Genomic DNA, 18,308 nt, shown 5'->3' with positions numbered 1-18,308 from the left:
AAACGAAACGGCCATGGCGGTCGTCAGTCTGGCCTGCTCATGCCCGAAGAGGACTGGCGAGGGCGAGGGCGAGGTCTCGTTGGTCGACGAGGTCAAACTGTTTCCCGTTTCGGACGGTGCCCAGCATTGCCCAGTTTGGAACCAGGAAGTGGCGTGACGGCTCGATGGAGCGAACGACTGGCTCTAGCTCGGCCGATTCATCCGAACCAAGAAGTAAATGTCAAGGTGAAACCGTCCAACGGCGGTGGGCCGCAGCCTAGCTCGTGCCGTCGGTCGTCGTGCGGACCTGTTTCCGCCGCTGCCATCGCAGGAGGCTGCGGTGGAGGGGCGGGAGGCGGTGGGTTTCCAGGAGGCCGAGACGAGCCCACGGCACCGTTGCCGGGCTCGGGTCCGTTTCGAGTATCATGTAGAACGATGACGCGGGCGTGGGAGCGTGGGCTACGCCTCGACGGCGGCCTTGGCACCCAGAGTCGCGGGCGAGGGATGCCGTGCACCTGGAGTCGGCCAATGCTGGCGAGGCAGTCGAGGGGGCGACCAGCCTGCGCCGTGCGCTTGGTGCGTGTCGTGCGGTGCGTGTCGTGCGATGCGTGTCGTGTAGGGTAGCAGGCCGTCGCCGTGACTCGTCGGCCGTCAAGACGGTCCCTCTGGCGAGGCGGTCTGTCCGTGCAGGGGCAGGGAGGCGCTCGCCATCTTTCGTCGGTCGTCGAGATGTCCTCGCACAGGTCGGGAGGCGCGAGCGAATGCGGAGCGAGCCTCGCCACCCTGCCCGCACGGTCATTACGATGCGGTGCGATGCCTGAGGTGTAAGTAAGTAGGTAAGTAGGTACGGACGAGGTACGGCGCACCTACGACGTGTACATGCACGCCAGGCCGCGGCGCAGCCAGCGATCGTCTGTCGCTTTCGCCCGCCAGGTACCGTCCCCGCGTCGACGGCAATGAAAGTGACCTCGCGCGAGGTGCATCCTCGTGGCCCCTCACCCCGCGGCACGAGGCAGGCGGGCGTCGCGAGCGTACACGAGATGCCGCCCACGTACCGTGCATGTACCCGGCGACCGGCCAGCGTACGTACGTACCTACAGTGCTTGTCGTGGCACCTGCGTCCATCACCGAGGGCGCGGCAGGTGTGCGGCAGGCATCACGTGCACATTCGTGAGCGTCGTCGCCGATGGCGGGCCATGGGAAAAGCTCGGCGCTCGATGCTCGATGCATCGCGAACCGACACCGACGGCCAAGGTCGGCGGCGGGAGAAGCGCACGCGCACGAGAACCGCCGCCGCCGGGTACGTCGACGCATCAGGCATCCACAAGCACGGTGCGCCGCGCGGTGGGCTCGAGCCCCAGGCCGTCCCGACGTCGACGCCGACGACTTGGTTGCTTCTGCCGACGCGGGCGTCGTCGGTGTCGGCGGCCGAACATGCTGACGGCGCCAGCCACCAATTTGCTCGTCGCTCGGTGCTGGCCGCTCGCCATGGGCCACGGCACGCGCGCGTCGGTGGTTGCCTTGGCCCCGTCGCCTTCCGTGCTGGCATCGAACTGCCGCGACGCACCGCGCGAGCCCGTCGCCGTCTCATTCGTCCCCCGCAGCCCTGCTACCGAGTGCCTGGACCGTGGCCGACGGGAACTCCGGGGCGCTCGAGGTGTCTGATCATGGATGCATGGCGTCGCGCGGACAGGAGGGAGGGACGAGCTGCTTCGGCTATCGCTACCGAAGGACACCCCGGCCAGGGCCCGACGGCGACGAACGGCACGGCAAATGAGCATCAACCTCGGGCCGCCAAGGCGCAACTCGTGGCTGTCACGCGGCGAAGCACGGAGCGCATGCGCATCGTCGTCCTCTTCGGCCCGTACGCGCAAGCACCGGTCGCGAGGCGGATGGGGAACCAAGGCCGCCGCCCATCCCCCCGTAGCGTTCCCGGCAGCCGAGAGTCGACATCGGATCAAGCCCGCTGCGGGGACGGAGATGCATCGCGAAGCACGCCCGGCACACGGCGTACGGAGCACGAGAATGCCGTGCATGGGTGCAGCCGCACGTGCACCTGCATGCACCGGCAGAACGTGCACTGCACCGATAGCAAGTATGCAGGGGCGCCCATGGAATTTCTTCTTTGCCGTTGAGGATCCATCCGTGCCAGAGCGAGGCTGGCACGCCAATGTCGTAGGAACCTGGCCGGCGCTAGCGAGGAAGACGAGCATCGGATTGGCGCGCTCTCCAACGGCATCGCGACTCTGGAATAGTACCAAGCACCGGCACTTGGCTCGCATCGGCCTCGTGCTGGCCGTCGCGGCGGGTGGTGTGCAACACGTACTGCTTGGTGATGTGCCGCACGTACTGCTTGGTGATGTGTCGCCGCACGTACTGCTTGGTGGTGTGCCGCTGCACGTACTGCTTGGTGGTGTGCCGCACGTACTGCGTGGTATGACACGACGGCGCGGGAGAAACACTGACCGTCCTGGCGGGTACCGAGTATTACAGCACAGCACCGCTACGGCAGGTAAAGAGGTTGGTGCCGGGGTGCTTGCAGGTGCCTGCTAGGCTTCAAGGTACCTGGCATTAGCGGTGCCAACTTGGCAGCAGCACAGCACATCAAGTGTCAACGGTACCGCCGCTCCGTTAGTACAGCGGGTGCGGAGGCTAGTGCCTGGTATGTACACACCTGGCATTGCTGGTAACTAGCCGTGTCAACCGCAGCACGTCAAGTGTCGAGCATAGGACCGCTAGTACGTCGTAAGCGAGTGCGGCGGGTGCTGCGGCCAGTGCCGAGGAACGTACCTAATTGTGCTGCTGTAACTCGCGGCGTCACGTCCAAACACGGTGCACGCAGACCCCGGCGCATGTGCTTGCAGCGCCGCCGAGGTCGTGCTCTGTCATGCTGATGCGAGTCGGGTGCTGCGCGGTCCAAGGCGAAGAGTTGATACCGGAGACTGGTCGTTTGCCCTAGATGCATTGGCGCTCCTCTTCGCACCGAGGCGGATGCGTGACTTGCCGTTCGCTCTCTCGTGCCAACCTTGGCACCATGAGCATCCATGTTCCATGTACTTGCATGTATGTGTAGGCGTACTCCGTACTGGCAGGTATTTGTGCTGGTGCTGCATCAATGGCCTGCCTGCTGCGAGCATCGCCTTGCCTTCCCCTGAGAGGCCGGCTCTCTCTGCCGTGGTGAAACATGCAAAAGAAAGGTTGCCCGATGGGGACGCTCCCTGTTGGCGGCCGCGTCGCCACGTCCCGGGAGCAATCTCGTCCCCTGTCCGGTCGCGCGCTGGGCCGACGAACCAGGAGCCCTCGTGGCCCGAGGCCAGCATTCGGCTCTTGGACCGTGAAGGTGGTCTTGGGCCCATGGCGGCGCCTCCTGGCGCACTATCAGTTTTGCCTCGACCTCTGGCGACAGGGGATCCAGCACCGACCTTGGTCTGGCTCGCCGACCGGAGCGGGAGGCACGAAGGCGGGAGCGTACCTGTACGAGGACGAGGAAGGTCTCGTGCTCTGCGCAAAGGTACATGTACCCTTCCCGTCGAGCGACGAGTCTCGTCTCGTCGACGAGCGGCCAGCCAGCCGGCGCGGCTAGGTATGTCGGTATGCCAGTACGGTGCGGCGCCAGAGGCCGGTGCGTCGTGTAGCTTATTGCCATTCATTCGCCTTTTCTTTTGCCGTCGCCGTACGTGCAGCCGCAGCAGGTGTTGGCTGTCCCCCGCGAGCACGCCCGCGCGTGCACACCCAGGCACGAGGACGCCGTGGGCGACGAAGCCTTCTCGATATAATAAGACGCGCCGGACGCCGCTCGTTTCCGTCGTCCGTCGCCGCCGCCGCCGCCGACTTCGACAACGCTCCGCCACGGGAATCCAGCCATCGAGGTGCGCGAGCGTCCTGCCACCACAGCGAGCGTCATGGCGGAAACGAAAGTCTTTGGAGTGCCCATCGCGGGCGAGATCACCAGCATGTTGCTGTCCATGATCTCGACGACGGTCCTCACCCTGTTCATCAGTAGGCCCTCGCCCGCCCCGGCCGCCCGCCCTCGCCGTCCGTCGTCGGTGCTGACATGGCGTCGCGACGCCCCGCAGCGCGAAGGTCTCTCGCCATCAAAGTCTGGAGCCGGCTTCCGCTCGTTTCCTGGCGTAGGTAACGGCCGACAAAGATGTCGGAGCGTGGGCCGTGGGCTGACGCGAGCCGTCGACGCAGTTGTCTTTGCCATCTACGTCGACTCGTACCTCTTCGTCTTCGCGACGGCCATACTGCAGCACGCCATCGGCATCAACATGAGCTTGGCGACGTGCGAGGGGGCCATCCTGCTCTGCCTCGTGTGCTACGTCACGACCAAGGTACGCCTCGGCTCCTCGTCCCGTCAACTCGTGGCCGGTTGCTGACGAAGCGGCGACCTCCAGATCGTAAGGCTCGGTGCCCGCAGGAAGAAGCGCGACCGTCTTGACGTTGACCATCGGCGACGGACAGTTTTTATACCTCTTCCTGGTGGAAAAGGCTGTGAGTGGGCCGCCGACGATGCCGGGCCGACGAGCCGTCGTGGCTGACCGCTGCGAACGAATAGCACATCATCCGCGGCACGCCGAAGCGAAGGCTTAAATCTCGCCTGTACCTGTTCAACTCGTTTGGCATGCTCGGCGTGTACCTCGTCGTCGCCGTGCTCAACTTTGTCTTGTTCGTCGTCGCCGCGCTCGCGTCCTCGGATCGGTGCGTCGTCGTCGCTGACCCTCGCGCAGCCGCATCGCGAAGATGGAGGACGGCATGTGCGTCATCGGCATGAAGAGTCTCGCCATGATCCCTCTCATCTCCTTTGACGCCGTCGTCAACATCTACCTGACCTTTATGTTTATCATTCCGCTGCGAAGTGAGTGAAGGGTTGTTGCCGCCGTCGACGGGTGGGTGCCTGCGCTGACGCGTTGCCGCAGGACTTCATTCCTTCAAGAACATGCCGCGAAGCCCGGCGAACATGCGACTGCGGAAGACGGCGTTTCGGACGTTTTTCGGTGCCCTGTTTACGCTCATCAGCAGCGTCGTGTACGTCCCTGCCCGAGAACCCCTTGGCCGGCACTCCCCTGCTCGGCACTCCTCTGCCCGGCACTCCCCTGCTCGGCACTCCTCTGCCCGGCACTCCCCTGACCGGCACTCCCCTGACCGGCACTCCCTGCTCGGGAGGCGGCTTGCTGACGGATGGACAAACTCGCAGGAACCTCACCGTCCTCATGGCCATGGGCGGCCAGCCGGGATGGGTGTGCTTGATGTGCTGCAACGGCGATAGTCGGTCCCCCCCTCCCCCCTCGCGCCGTCCGCGTCGTCGTGCCGGTCCGTGCCGTGGCCTGACCCCGCTCGCTCTAGTTCTCTTCTCGGCCATCATCCTCCAGTGGGTCACGACCGGAGACAACCATCACGGCCCGGCCAAGATCAGCTCGTCCGGCGGAGACACGGCGCGCGGCGACCCGTCGACGCTGTCGCACATGAAGCCGCCTCGGTCGATGGAGGACCGGGACTCCATCTTCAGCAAGGCGCGCGCGTCGCCCAACGACCTCGAGCTGTGCGACGGCGACAACATGAAGCAGTCGGGCATCGTCATCACCACGACGATCCGCCACGAGAGCGGACCCCACGGCCAGGGAACCGCCGGCCAGGGACCCGTGTCGGCCAACTGCAGCACAGCCGACGGAGCGGAGCGGGCGAGCCAGGACTTTCTCGTTCCCGACCCGCAGCTGTACCCCCGTCAGCAGACGAGCATCGTGGCGGGCATGCGGGCGGGCGTGCCCGAGTACGGACCTTGAGAGACCTTTTGGGCGACGTGGTTTCGACGGCGGGACATGCGAGATGGACGTGCGAGATGGTCATGAAGCGATACGATCGTCGTCGTCTTCCTGGGCCTCCGCGGGACGCGTGTTTTTTGCCACCCCCCCCTCCGTCACACCGCGACTGCCGAGTAATTACGAGCGCACGCAAGGAAGGTACGGTGTACGACTTGATTCCCTACCGCTGCCGTTCACCTCCGTGCCGTACAGTGCGTCCTGGTGTTTCGCGTTTGGCGTGCATGGCACAGAAATCATACCAGCCGCACTGTACGGATGCATCGACGGTCCTCATTCACCCCCCCGGCATTCGTCTTGTTCTGCCGATGGCCTGCGCTCGCGGACAGGGCCACAAGTCCTGATGCACCGACAGCCGCGCACGCGGGCACTCACGCTCGTACGCTACCAGCACTCGCCAGGGTAGGACAGCCGTTGGAATGGAGGAAAAGCAAGCACGACGGCAGGGGCAGAAGCCTGTGATGGACGCCGTTGGCCCTTGCGGCTCCTCTTGTGCTGCATGAAGCCGTATTACTCGCACGCAGGTATTGCTCCGTACAGTGGGCAAGCAATTGGTATCCGACACTGTATTACAGTACATGTGCAAGACGTGCACATTAGTACATGCACCTGCCCCTGACAGTGGCGTACGCCCACGCCACACTTGTATTTGCCTACGCTGCGAATGCACTGTAAGTAATAATAAGTGAACAACCACATTTGGGTAGGTACAAGTACCTATGTGGGAGTAGTACTGCGCACTCTGTCAAATGTACTCCGTACTTGGATATCTGCGCCGTGCTGTTTCATTATTCACATGCTTACGGAGTACATGTGGCTGCAAGTACTCGCCCGACACTAGCAGGTACATGATGCATGTATCCAACACGACGACGGACGAGCCGGTCCGGCGCCATGGCAGAACATGGCAGAGGGCAGAGGTTGCATGTCCATGCACGAGGAAGCATGCAAATGGAGGTGGCAGATACAAGGACAGGCGTGTCTGGTCACCAAAGCATCGCACTACAAGTAGAAAAGTCTGCGCAAGAGTACGAGTACTTGATGCTTTGCATACTACTGTAAGTAGGTACCTATACATGTACCAGTCGGTGTACGTATCCGTGTCGCGTACTCCGTACCTGTACTTGGGTGCAGTGTAAGCAGTGTAATAATACACACAGTACTTGATCGTGTGCCAGCCAGACTTCTGCTACAGACTGCTTGTACTGGTGCATTGGCTTCCAGCGAAAACCCATACGCTGGCGTGGCTGAGGCACAAGTCAAGCCACGCTTGGTTTCGGCGAGGGACCACTCGGCCAGCTGTTGATCTGACACAGGCCATCAGGACGCATGTTGCTGAACTCTGGCTCCCGGCAACGGTGTCGAGGATTCTGCGATATCGCTTGCATCGTCGTCGGCCACCCGCCGTGCTCGCACGATTGCCATGAAACGACGCAGCCGATGCGAAGGTGAAGCATCAGTACGACCCAGCCGGCAGCAGACGCGTCGCCGCTTGGCCCATGACATCTCGGAGAAAAGCAAGCATCAGCGGCCTACTGCGCATGGCGCCAAGACGGGGTGAGACAGGCAATATATATACGGCGGTCAACCCACAGACGACCCGCGGAGGATGCTCGCAGGCGGTACGGCAAGCTCATGTAGCGTGATGCAAGTAAGTACGTGTGTGTGTGCTCGTCGGGTCAGCACTGCCTATAGGGTTACTGTAGGGTCGCTAATACTTGATAATGATTAGCACCACGGAGGTGGTCCCGTATTCTTTGCTGCCCGTAGCTGCACTACAGTAAGTACGGGTGCTGTGTTGCTGGGGACCTACCTACTTAGGCTAGTACCTTTGTCGTGGTTGGTCGGGCATCATTGTGCAGTAACCATTATGGGCTAGCACCTGTTTCCAGTACCTACCAGGCACTAGTACCAAGCAGTAGTAGGCGTAAGGTGCTTTAACTAGTGCTTGTACGCCATAGCCGGGCATGGTCAGGCACTGCAAAAGCATGTAATGAATATGTCGTCGCTTTTGTCTACTGGGTATTATTAGTGAATGTACTCTGTACAGTACTTGTAGTTAGGGAGTACTCCGTAGGGCCAGCACGGCTCTCAGGGTCAGGCCTGCTCTCAGGTTCAGGCCTGCTCGAAGGCCAGTATTGCTGCTCTGGCATGTAGTCGCTCCGTCAGGACTGCCGACACCAGTGCTCGCCAAACTTGACCAGGGCCATTGCCTCCTGGCCGTGGTCTCGCACCTTTGACGCCCGACTATTACTTTTTACTGCGGACATGCATGTACGAACAAGTGTGCAGTGCAGTGTACATGTACCTGTACGGAGTATACGGAGTATGAATATGTGCGCATGTACATGTACTTGGGCCAACCCCGCGCAGAATTACCTTGTACGTACTTTGAACCCTCTGGGCCTCAGCACCGCTCGTGGTGAAAAGGCCGGTGCTACTCGTAGCCGTAGAGTCAGTTTCACTCGCAGTCGCGAGGGCAATACTGCTCGTTGTCGCAGGGCCAGTACTGCTCTACTCGTTCTCGTGGCCGCCAAGATTGATCCGAGCCGCTGCGTCATGGAGGCGGTCTCGTAGTCGTGCTCACCACCAAGTAAGTACTTGTATGGCCCAAGCATACAGTACCTGGCACACAAGCATGAAGACAGGTACCTAGTACTTTCGCTGTGTCATTACAGGTACTCACTGCCGACCAACCAAGAGCTGTGCTGGACGGCCAACAGCTGACTGCATGCAAGTAAGTACGAGGTACTCCGTAGGTGTACAACTACTACTTGGGTACCTAAGTGAGTGCTGTACGGATACTCCGTATTGCCGTAGATGTACTCCGTACGGAGTACAGCAAGTAATTACAAGCACGCCCGTAGGTAAGCCAACCCCGCCCTCGTCCTTGCTTTTCAGGGCCAATGGCGTGCGTGCTGCGGCGCTGGCGGAAACATTCCATGGCTTTCCACGAGCACCAGCAACGGCAATTCTACACGCACTAGCGAGGAGTCACGGAGAGTCCATTGCTGTAGGTTACCGCTCCTACCCGGACCAGCACACCGACTCGGCGGCAGACGCAGGAGGCATTCGCTCTCAAATTCTTCTCGCCATTGCCGACGAGTACGCCCAAGTACGTGTGCAGGCACGCAAACATTCACCGCACGACCTCGGCCAATGCACTCCATACGTAACATTATATACATATACACCATGCATAGTATATGTAGTATGGATGGCCGTGTACGACGGCGCCGTCTCGACGAGGCGAGTGGCCCTGCTGTGCAGTAAGTGCCTCCTCGAGGGTGGCCTGCCTGCCTCACGACGGCGTCGACGCCGGTCCGTCCGCAGACCCTCACAGCACACCGCAGTCGACAATGGTCGGGCGCTTGCTGTACTTGATGTCGCCCGAGGACGAGCCCGTGGCCTCGACCGACTTGACGACGTTCATGGATTCGGCGTCGGCCACCTCGCCGAAGACGACGTGCTTGCCGTCGAGCCACGAGGTGACGACGGTCGTGACGAAGAATTGCGAGCCGTTGCTGCAGTGCCCGTCAGCGCGAGTCGAGCCGCACCGGCTCGGGTCGGGGAGCCACGTACGTGTTGGGGCCGGCGTTGGCCATGGACAGCAGGCCGGGCTTGGTGTGCTTCTTGCTAAAGTTCTCGTCCTCAAACTTTTCGCCGTATATCGACTTGCCGCCGGTGCCCTGCGCGTCCGTCGTCAGCTTGTCCGCCGCTCGTCGAGCCCGCCGACGGCCCTCTCCGGCCCCGCACGTACGTTGCCGCGGGTGAAGTCGCCGCCCTGGAGCATGAACTCGGGGATGACCCGGTGGAAGCCGGAGCCCTTGTAGCCGAAGCCCTTCTCGCCGGTGCAGAGGGCCTTGAAGTTGCCGACAGTCTTGGGCACGATGTCGTCGTAGAGCGTAAAGTTGACGCGTCCCTTCTGGGCTGCATCGCGTTCGCCACGGGCCTCGTCGTCAGCGTGCACCCCGGTGCCTCCGAGGAGAATGCCGACACGTACCCTTGACCGTCGACGTCGCCTTGCCGTTTTCGAGCACGGGACCCTCCCACTCGAGGTCGAAGTAGCTAAACGCCGAGACGAGGTCCACGTCAGCAGCTTCATCCGGTGCCCCATGGACGTCGGGACGAGGCGAGCGAGCCGCCGGGGGAGGGGGGGAGGGGGGGGATGGCCGACTCACGCTTTGGTGTTGACCATGATGGCGGATGAGATGGAACGTGTGATGGGAAAGAGCAGGAGCGTCGACGAGGTGCCTTGCAATCGACAATGTCGCTGTGGAGGGGGAGAAGGAGGGGAGATTTGCCTGCGAGAGGGGGGACGTTGGCGGGGAGGTATTAATAGGCATCCATCGCTAGGTCGGATCGTCGAGGGGAAGAGGGGTCGATGGAGCGACCGTGAGGGGCACCGGAGATCAAGAACGTAAGTGGCGGCTGTCGGTGGACGAGCATGTACCAGTACCGATGAATACCTTGATGTGTACGGAGTAATAACGCATGTACAAGTACGGAGCACACTTTCAGTACAAGTACGAAGCACAATTACAGTACAGTAAGTACTGTACAAGTACAGAGCACACACTTACAGTACATGTACGGAGCACGCTTACAGTACATGTCCGAAGCACACTTACAGTACATGTACTTACGGAGTACACCTACAGTACAAGCACAGTACGTACACTGCTTGAGTACGCAGCACGGAGCTGGAAGAACAACCTGTAGCATGTGCCGCCCGTGGCAGGTACACGCAGTGCTGTGACATGTGCAAAAATGTACCGAGTACAGCCCGCCGCATGCACGCGGCAAGCAGGGCACATGTACAGAGTACATGGGGCCATCCCCGCACGCTCTCGGAGGGTACATGGTTCGGATGCCGCGTCCGTGAGGGGATTACAACTACAGCACATGCTCGGGTAGGTGCACAAATGCACTGTACGGAGCACGGAGTAATACTTGATGCGCGTCCATGTTGTCCATGTACAGTACTTACGACTGATCGAGAGCCCAAGTTGCCGTGCTGTGGTGATACGTGCACTTGCCCCTCGGCGTGCCGAGCAACCACCTGTCCTGACCGCGTCCTCCAACCCATGGTTTCGTCCTCGCCGGACTGGCTGCCACGGCCTCGCCAAACGATGCTTCGGTGGCGGTCCTGCCTCGGGGGGTCCGTATCCCTTCCGCGCGCGCAGGGCGAGCGGCCGACTACAGCACCTCCCGCAGCCATGCCTTGATCTTCTTGCCCTGCAGCGTCTCCGTGCTGTCCCGCACGTAGAGGTTGAAGACGGGCGCCACGTGGGCCTCTCGCTCGCCGACAAACAGCTCGGCCGACGGAATGGCCGCCTACGACCACACGCCCCCGTCAGCGTTTGGCGAAACGTGGCATCGTCCGGGGGACGGCTCGCTCACCTTCATCTTGGCAAACAGATCCTCGACGATGGGCATCAGGCACTCGTTCTCGCCCGCCGTCACGAGCACGTGCTTGACGGGAAACGGCTCGAACCAGCTCGACGGCGCGTCCGAGGCGTCCGTGTAGAAATCCCTCACGCCGTCGCCGAGAAAGGCGCGGGCCCACGGCAGGACGATGCGCGGCGACAGGAGGTCGCCCTTGTAGTAGATATCGCTCTCGCCGTGCGACTCGTCGAGCGAGGTCCAGGGCGCTACGACGACGAGCCCGGCGAGGGGCTCCGCCACCTTGAGCTCCTCCATGGCCGGGTGCGAGTGGGCGAGGTGGGACAGGACGCCGATGGCCATGTTGCCGCCGGCCGAGTCGCCGCCGAGCAGCACCTCGCCGGGCCGCCGCTTCGTCTCCGTCAGGATGTAGCGCAGGGCCTCGACCGCCTGCCTGTGCTGCGTCGGGTACCGCTCGTGGGGTGCGAGGTCGTAGGTCAGGGCGAAGACGGCCAAGTCCTTGCCGGCCGCCGACGAGGACCCGACCAGCTGGGACCAGAACTTGAAGTAGCCCACATTGGCGGGCAGGCAGAAGCCGCCACCTGCCGGAGCATCGTTACCAGGGTGACCCTCGCCGCGTGGCCGCCGCCGCCGCCGCCGCCGCCTCCCTCGCCGCACGAGGAGCCCGGGGCCGACGCGGAGACGGCCCTCTCGCTTCGGACGTACGTACCGTGATACCAGATGAGCACGTTGCGCGCGTTCTTGTCGCCGATCCAGTGGCCCTTGGCCCCGTGGCCAACGTCGACCGACTCGACGGCGCCGATGCCGCTTCGGGACGAGCGAGCGTAGCGCGCGTACATTACGTCGGTCGTCGGGTTGATCCATCTTCGACGCCGCTTCGTCAGCACGACGGCATCGTGGGCGGAGCGAGGACGGGGAGCGGACCACCTACTGCAGCTGCAGCGGAGACAGGCGCAGGGCGGCCTTGCGCAGGATCGCGTAGGCGACGTGGAGGTACAGGCTCGGGGCGTCCCGCCGTCCTCGAACGAGTCCCGTGAAGAAGGAGACGACGGCGGCGGCGATGATGGTCGCCAGGCCAGGCAGCATGTCGAGCTTGCCGGCCAGTGACAGCCGCTGAGGGCGCTCTGCCGCGCCCTTGCTCCGCATCCTCGTGCCGCCGGCGATGATGGAGACGAATGCAGACGGTGGGGAGAGTGGACGACGGACGGGCTGCTCTGGTGCCGACTGCGAAGGGACAGGACGATGTTTGGCGGACGATGACAGCTCAGCAAGGCGGTGGCATATGGATGTGAACACTGCTGCCACGAGTGGACCAAGGTGCCCTATACATGGTGGTGGTGACAGCGAGGGGTAGTCGGTGAATAATGGCAAACAAGTAGGCCGGTTAGTGCAGTAAGCATTACCAACTTACCCTGTACAGGAACAGGGGATGTGAGCCATTGCTGGCTGCAAGGACTGCAAGTACTTGCCTACTGTAGGTAGTATGGTAGGTACAGTGGGGTGGCAAAAATGTCAATTCAATTTGTACGAGTAGCGCCACCAAAACTGAACCGTTAGTTTTGTCAAGCGACTGTAGCCAGCTGTCAGTGCCTTGCTAGGACGGTACCTGGTACGGAGCAACTAGGTACTGCTTGCGTTGGTGGAGGTACATACTATGTAGCACTGGATGAGTGTTGCGTACTTGGTGCCTACGAGCCAGGGATGGTGTTTGCTGCCAGTGCAATGCAACACAGCACATCACAGCTAGCAGTAGGGAAACAAAAAGAAGAAATATGGAAGCAAGAGGGAAGCAGTAGGGAAGCAGTAGGGAAGCAATGTGGACGAAGTAGGTAATAGGGAAGCAGAGGGGAAGAATTACGGCCACATCCCCTAATACATATTGTACGGCACCTTGCCACCCGCGGCCCCATGGCATGTGCAGAGTACTTGTACAATACATTGCGAGTACAAAGCGATTACCGAGCACCAAGTAATTACTCCGTACAATCGCAAGGACTCCTCCGTGTCCCGCCGACGATGCGGGGGGGGATGCGCGCACTGTACGACGTGAGCATGAACCACGCTCGCTGTAATATAGTGCTGTATATCATCCAGTACCTTTGTACGGCACACGTTCACGCGACATGACCAGCCACTGCAAGTATAGGCCTGGTAGGTTCGCCTGTTACGCTTCACTCGTCGCCCGTGCACTGTAGTACACAGTACTTGTACGGGCACCATGTACTGTACTACATTACTGCGTGCTAACGTAACCATTCCTGAGCCGCAGCGTATTTCTGTTCCTGCGGCATCCGCCAACCATCACTCCATGACATGGCCAACTCGCATCACTCCATGGCTGCTCTGCCGCATGGCCACGCGCATCACCTGCTACGTGCCCGAGATGGAGCATGTCGGCCTTCATTCCTCGGGTAGCTCTGTGCTCGCTCGCGAAAACTGCACATCGAGTGCTCACATTCAAGTCCCTGGGTCTGTGGCCACGGCCATGGAGTGCAGAGCAACGAGAAAACGAATGTGAATTTGATCAAAACAAGGTACGACTATGTCTATTTCCTTTGCATCCTTCGTCCCTACGTGGATCTGGGGATGCCATGTTCAACGGCTATGTCTATTTCCTTTGTATCCTTCGCCCCTACTTGGATCTGGGGATGCCATGTACGGCTACGCATGCTGAACAGATTGGCCAGCAAGCATTCGAGCATCAGCTTCGCCACCACGCTTGCGGCTCCTCAACGACGACGGTAGCCTGTCGAGTTCCTTTGCCCCTGCTGCTGCAATTGACCGTCAGTGTTCGATCCGTATCCCGGAACACCGCTGCCACCCTGGGCCTCAGGCGTGCCTTGATAGGCTGTCGACTTTCCCTCGCTTTGATCGGACGGTGAAGCCGCCTCTTGGGACGGAGGGGACTGGCCTTGACCGGACGAAGGATACTGTTGGCCCGACGAAGGACCCTGGTCAGGCGAAGCATACTGTTGACCCGATGAAGGACCCTGGCTTTCATCAGGTGTAGGTTGTTGGCCAGGCGAAGCGTACGATTGACCCGATGAAGGACCACCAGGCGAAGGATACTTTTGATCCGATGAAGCATAGGGGTTGGAACTCGACGGATTAGAAGCTTTTTCTTCCGATGAGCTCTGGCCTTCTTCCGTCGAAAGATACGGGCTTGAACTCGACGAATTAGACGGTTTTTTCCCCGACGAAGACGAATTCTGGCCATCTTCAATCGAAGGGTACTTTTGATCCGATGAAGTCGGGGTTTCCGTCGCTAGATATGGGCTTGAACTCAACGAATTAGACGGTGTTTCTTCCGACGAATTCTGGCCATCTTCAATCGAAGGGTACTTTTGATCCGATGAAGTCGGGGTTTCCGTCGCTAGATATGGGCTTGAACTCAACGAATTAGACGGTGTTTCTTCCGACGAATTCTGGCCATTTTTAATCGAAGGGTACTTTTGATCTGATGAAATCGGGCCTTCTTCCGTCGAAGGATACGGGCTTGAGTTAGGCAGTCTTACTTCCGACGAATTCTGTCCATCTTTAATCGAAGGGTACTTTTGATCTGATGAAGTCGGGCCTTCTTCCGTCGAAGGATACGGGCTTGAACTCGACGAGGTAGGCGGTCTTTCTTCCGACGAATTCTGTCCATCTTTAATCGAAGGATACTTTTGATCCGATGAAGTCGGGGTTTCCGTCGCTAGATATGGGCTTGAACTCAACGAATTAGACGGTGTTTCTTCCGACGAATTCTGGCCATTTTTAATCGAAGGGTACTTTTGATCTGATGAAATCGGGCCTTCTTCCGTCGAAGGATACGGGCTTGAGTTAGGCAGTCTTACTTCCGACGAATTCTGTCCATCTTTAATCGAAGGGTACTTTTGATCTGATGAAGTCGGGCCTTCTTCCGTCGAAGGATACGGGCTTGAACTCGACGAGGTAGGCGGTCTTTCTTCCGACGAATTCTGTCCATCTTTAATCGAAGGATACTTTTGATCCGACAAAGTGTCCTCGCCTTGATCAGTCAAAGGATGCGAGATTGAACCTGACGAATTATACGGCTTTGGTTCCGACGAATGATACAAGCTTGAATCCGACGAATTGTATGAGCTTCGATCCGACGAATGATACAGGCTTGAACCCGACGAATTGTACGAGCTTCGATCCGGCGAATGATACAGGCTTGAATCCGATGAATTCGTCAGGCTTGAATGCGGCGAATCATACGAGCTTTCATCGAGAGGCCTGTCCTCCTGCTGAGTTTTATTGGCCCAAGGGTTTGTGTTGTTCTGTGCGGAGGAGCGAGTTTCGGTTTCGTAAGGCGGAGCAGGCTCGTCCGTTTCCTTGAGCTCTGCCTCCTCTGGGAGCGACTTGGCGGTTGAGTTGCGCAGCACCGAAGTCGACTTATGCCGCGTCCTGGTTGAATTACGCAGCGATGAATGCAGAGTCACGCTTTGGTTGGCCCAAAGACGCGTGCGGTATTGATCGGTCAGAGGAGGCTCATCTGTTTCATCGGAAGAATACGGCCGTTGAGCAGAGGGAGGAGAGGAGCTTCCGTCGCCCGAAGGAGGCGTGCGGTCCTGCTCGGTTGGAGGAGACATGCTGTCCTTCTCGGCGGTAGGATACCTGTTGTCGCTCTCGGACGCAGTGGGCGTGTCCTCGTCCTCGGACGAAGGATCTGTCTTTTCGCTGGCCGATTCAGGCGGGCTTTTGTTGGACGTCGTAGGGGAACCTTCTCCCTTCGGCTCTGCCGCCCCGAGCGGCGTGTCATTCTCTTCGGACGACGTACCAGTCTTTTCGCCGGCCGAGTAAGGCGGGCTTTTGTTGGACGTCGTAGGCGAACCTGCTCCCTTTGGTTCTGCCTCGAACGATGGCTCCTCGGACGAAGGCGGAGGCATAGGGCCTTGCGGTCCTGCCTTTGCCTGTTTCTGTCCCGGTGACCGGAGAAGGCCGGAGTGACTGCGGCATGTGCACCGGCATGCCTTGGCTTTCGGCTTCTCCTCCAGACCGGGTGACGAGTTCGACTGTCCTCGATTGGCCGACACGTTCGGCGTCCCTTGATGGGCCACCTTGTTGGGCAGGCCCCCATCGCCGACCTCGTTGTTGGACAGCCCTTCGTCGTCGGACTCGTTAGACAACCCTTGATTGGTCTGACCGGTTGATTGCTTTTTGTTGGCGGAATCCGTCGACGTTCCGTCTTCCTCTACATTGTTGTTGTTCGTGTAGGGAGGAGAAGGAGGTGAAGGCGGAGAAGGAGGAGAAGGAGGCGAAGGAGGCGACGGAATCGAGCTGCCGTTTTTGCAACTCGCCCGGTCCAACGCGACGATTCGTAATTCATCCATCTGTTCCTTGTTAAATCCCTGCTTATTCCCATGCCTATTGCCGTGTTAGAATCAGACGCTGACGGTAAACAGGAAGGAATTGTATACGCACATAATCGTGGGCGCCATGACGTTTTCAATCTTTTTCGTAGCTCCTACGGTTCCTTTGGGTCCAACTATATCTTTCGTCACCTTGATGCCTGTTGTATCTTCTGTGTGCGTGAGATTGAACCAGTGGCCTACTTCGTGCACCGTCAGGCAAAGGTCGGTTTCGTCGGGCCCCTGGCCGTCTTTTCCTGTCAGGCAGGTCATGGCCAGATGAGGTCCGTCGTGTTTAGGATTCGCCTGCTGAGCCACTGACTGTCCTGGGTTCAAGATGAGGGTGAATCCCTTGGTCCCGGACTCTTGGTTTCTTGGCAGATAGAGAAGGTTGAGAGCATCCGGTCCACCCTCGCGCACACTCTCCATGATGGCGTGCGTGTCGAGATCACCGACGGAGCTGGATTTTCCACTGCCTAAGCAGGTGGCATTGTCGAAAATGTGGAACCTTGACATGGTGAAGCCGATATGCCCGAGCGCAAACTCGTCATTCAGCTTCTTCATGACCAACTTCGCGCTGGCTTCCTACACGCAACTTGTCAGCACTCACTTTCGCACGGGGCTGTGACCGGCGACGCCTTACCGTTCCGCAATGGGGAGTTCCGGGCGGACAACAGACGTGAAAGTACGTGTCAAAGTTGAGCGATCCGTTGTGGGCGGCGAGATTCACGGCCCGGGGCTCAACACCCCTTCCACCGATGGCAAACATCACGTTTGAGCCTGCCCGGGAAGCCGTCGCGGCCGCAGCCAGAAGGCCGGTCACGGCCCAAATGGAGGCCACCATGCTATGCTGTGCTGGCTCGCGTTACCCTGTTGCTCCTACAATGTGAGATGAATGAGGGAGCGGAAAGGAGAAGGAAAAAAAGGAAAAGATGTGGCAAACGAGAGCAAGATTCCGGACCTTGCTTCCCTCGCCGTATATATGTATGGGAAGTTTGCCGTGACGAGGAAACGACTAGAGAGATGCCTTACTCATTGCTAAACGCATCTCAACCCTTCGTCCGACCGCTGGGGAGGAGGAGATGCTTTATTGCACCGAAATCGTCCCATCTTTCTTTATCTGCTACATCCATCCACCCCATCCTAGTCATGGTGTCGCAACGCTGTCGTTGGAGATCAAGGCGAGGCCTTCGTGCCCCGATCCGTCGCTCTCACTTATTCGTGACCTCCCACGAACACGAGTGCGTGGCCTTGCCAACATGAAACGGGGTGGACACTCGCTGTTTCAGTCTAACATTTTTAGCATCATCGTGCCGTCATGGCCATGCGCGGTCCTCCCAACTAACGACCAGTAGAGCCTCGGCGCCACTTTAGAATAATACGCTTGACTCTGTACCCAGCCACGCATGCCAGACTAACCGTTCCGCTGCTCCATGCCGCTGGCATCGTGTTGTGCTGCGCAGGCGTTTCAAACTTGATGTTCGAGGCGGCCCAGCTTGTCATGTCTTCACCATACGCACCCATCCATCGCGAGCCCGGTGGTTTCGCATTCACGTATGCATTGACATCAGGCAAGAAAATATACGCATGACACGGCAAAAATCATCGTACATGAATACTCTGGATCCGACCTCTGACCCATCCGTGGAACGAGGTTGGTGAGAAAGTCCATGCTTGCCCTTCAACGCAGGACAGATGCCCCGAATCGCCACCAAATTACCGGTAGAGCGCATATTCTCGGAGAATATTG

At 59.6% G+C, this 18,308-nt stretch overlaps 7 protein-coding genes across 7 annotated transcripts; 1 reads left to right on the top strand and 6 right to left on the bottom strand.

Moving 5' to 3' along the window:
- Positions 1–197: 197 nt before the first annotated feature.
- Positions 198–1,209, bottom strand: DCS_00022 (uncharacterized protein; the record flags this gene model as incomplete). The annotated part of the gene is made up of 2 exons (XM_040797364.1): positions 198–796; positions 846–1,209. 2 exons carry the CDS (start codon positions 1,207–1,209, stop codon positions 198–200), a joined length of 963 nt encoding a protein of 320 aa, XP_040658247.1.
- Positions 1,210–1,292: 83 nt separating this feature from the next.
- DCS_00021 (uncharacterized protein) lies at positions 1,293–3,025 on the bottom strand (the record flags this gene model as incomplete). The annotated part of the gene is made up of 4 exons (XM_040797363.1): positions 1,293–2,223; positions 2,306–2,449; positions 2,654–2,714; positions 2,770–3,025. 4 exons carry the CDS (start codon positions 3,023–3,025, stop codon positions 1,293–1,295), a joined length of 1,392 nt encoding a protein of 463 aa, XP_040658246.1.
- An 856-nt stretch (positions 3,026–3,881) lies between these two features.
- On the top strand, positions 3,882–5,762 carry DCS_00020 (uncharacterized protein; the record flags this gene model as incomplete). Its single annotated transcript, XM_040797362.1, has 6 exons — positions 3,882–4,313; positions 4,538–4,647; positions 4,710–4,837; positions 4,899–5,007; positions 5,177–5,247; positions 5,326–5,762. 6 exons carry the CDS (start codon positions 3,882–3,884, stop codon positions 5,760–5,762), a joined length of 1,287 nt encoding a protein of 428 aa, XP_040658245.1.
- Positions 5,763–9,135: 3,373 nt separating this feature from the next.
- DCS_00019 (peptidyl-prolyl cis-trans isomerase, mitochondrial precursor) lies at positions 9,136–9,996 on the bottom strand (the record flags this gene model as incomplete). The annotated part of the gene is made up of 5 exons (XM_040797361.1): positions 9,136–9,322; positions 9,381–9,487; positions 9,559–9,728; positions 9,802–9,866; positions 9,980–9,996. The coding sequence occupies 5 exons, from the start codon at positions 9,994–9,996 to the stop codon at positions 9,136–9,138; spliced, it is 546 nt and encodes a 181-aa protein (XP_040658244.1).
- A 1,001-nt stretch (positions 9,997–10,997) lies between these two features.
- Positions 10,998–12,043, bottom strand: DCS_00018 (uncharacterized protein; the record flags this gene model as incomplete). Its single annotated transcript, XM_040797360.1, has 3 exons — positions 10,998–11,135; positions 11,202–11,785; positions 11,914–12,043. 3 exons carry the CDS (start codon positions 12,041–12,043, stop codon positions 10,998–11,000), a joined length of 852 nt encoding a protein of 283 aa, XP_040658243.1.
- An 88-nt stretch (positions 12,044–12,131) lies between these two features.
- DCS_00017 (uncharacterized protein) lies at positions 12,132–12,350 on the bottom strand (the record flags this gene model as incomplete). Its single annotated transcript, XM_040797359.1, has 1 exon — positions 12,132–12,350. One exon carries the CDS (start codon positions 12,348–12,350, stop codon positions 12,132–12,134), a length of 219 nt encoding a protein of 72 aa, XP_040658242.1.
- Positions 12,351–13,933: 1,583 nt separating this feature from the next.
- Positions 13,934–17,402, bottom strand: DCS_00016 (uncharacterized protein; the record flags this gene model as incomplete). The annotated part of the gene is made up of 3 exons (XM_040797358.1): positions 13,934–16,574; positions 16,632–17,143; positions 17,202–17,402. 3 exons carry the CDS (start codon positions 17,400–17,402, stop codon positions 13,934–13,936), a joined length of 3,354 nt encoding a protein of 1,117 aa, XP_040658241.1.
- Between the last annotated feature and the right edge of the window lie 906 nt (positions 17,403–18,308).

This window comes from Drechmeria coniospora, chromosome 01 (assembly GCF_001625195.1).
Source record: "Drechmeria coniospora strain ARSEF 6962 chromosome 01, whole genome shotgun sequence".
Lineage (NCBI taxonomy): Eukaryota > Fungi > Ascomycota > Sordariomycetes > Hypocreales > Ophiocordycipitaceae > Drechmeria > Drechmeria coniospora.
This window is presented reverse-complemented; position numbering and strand designations above follow the sequence as displayed.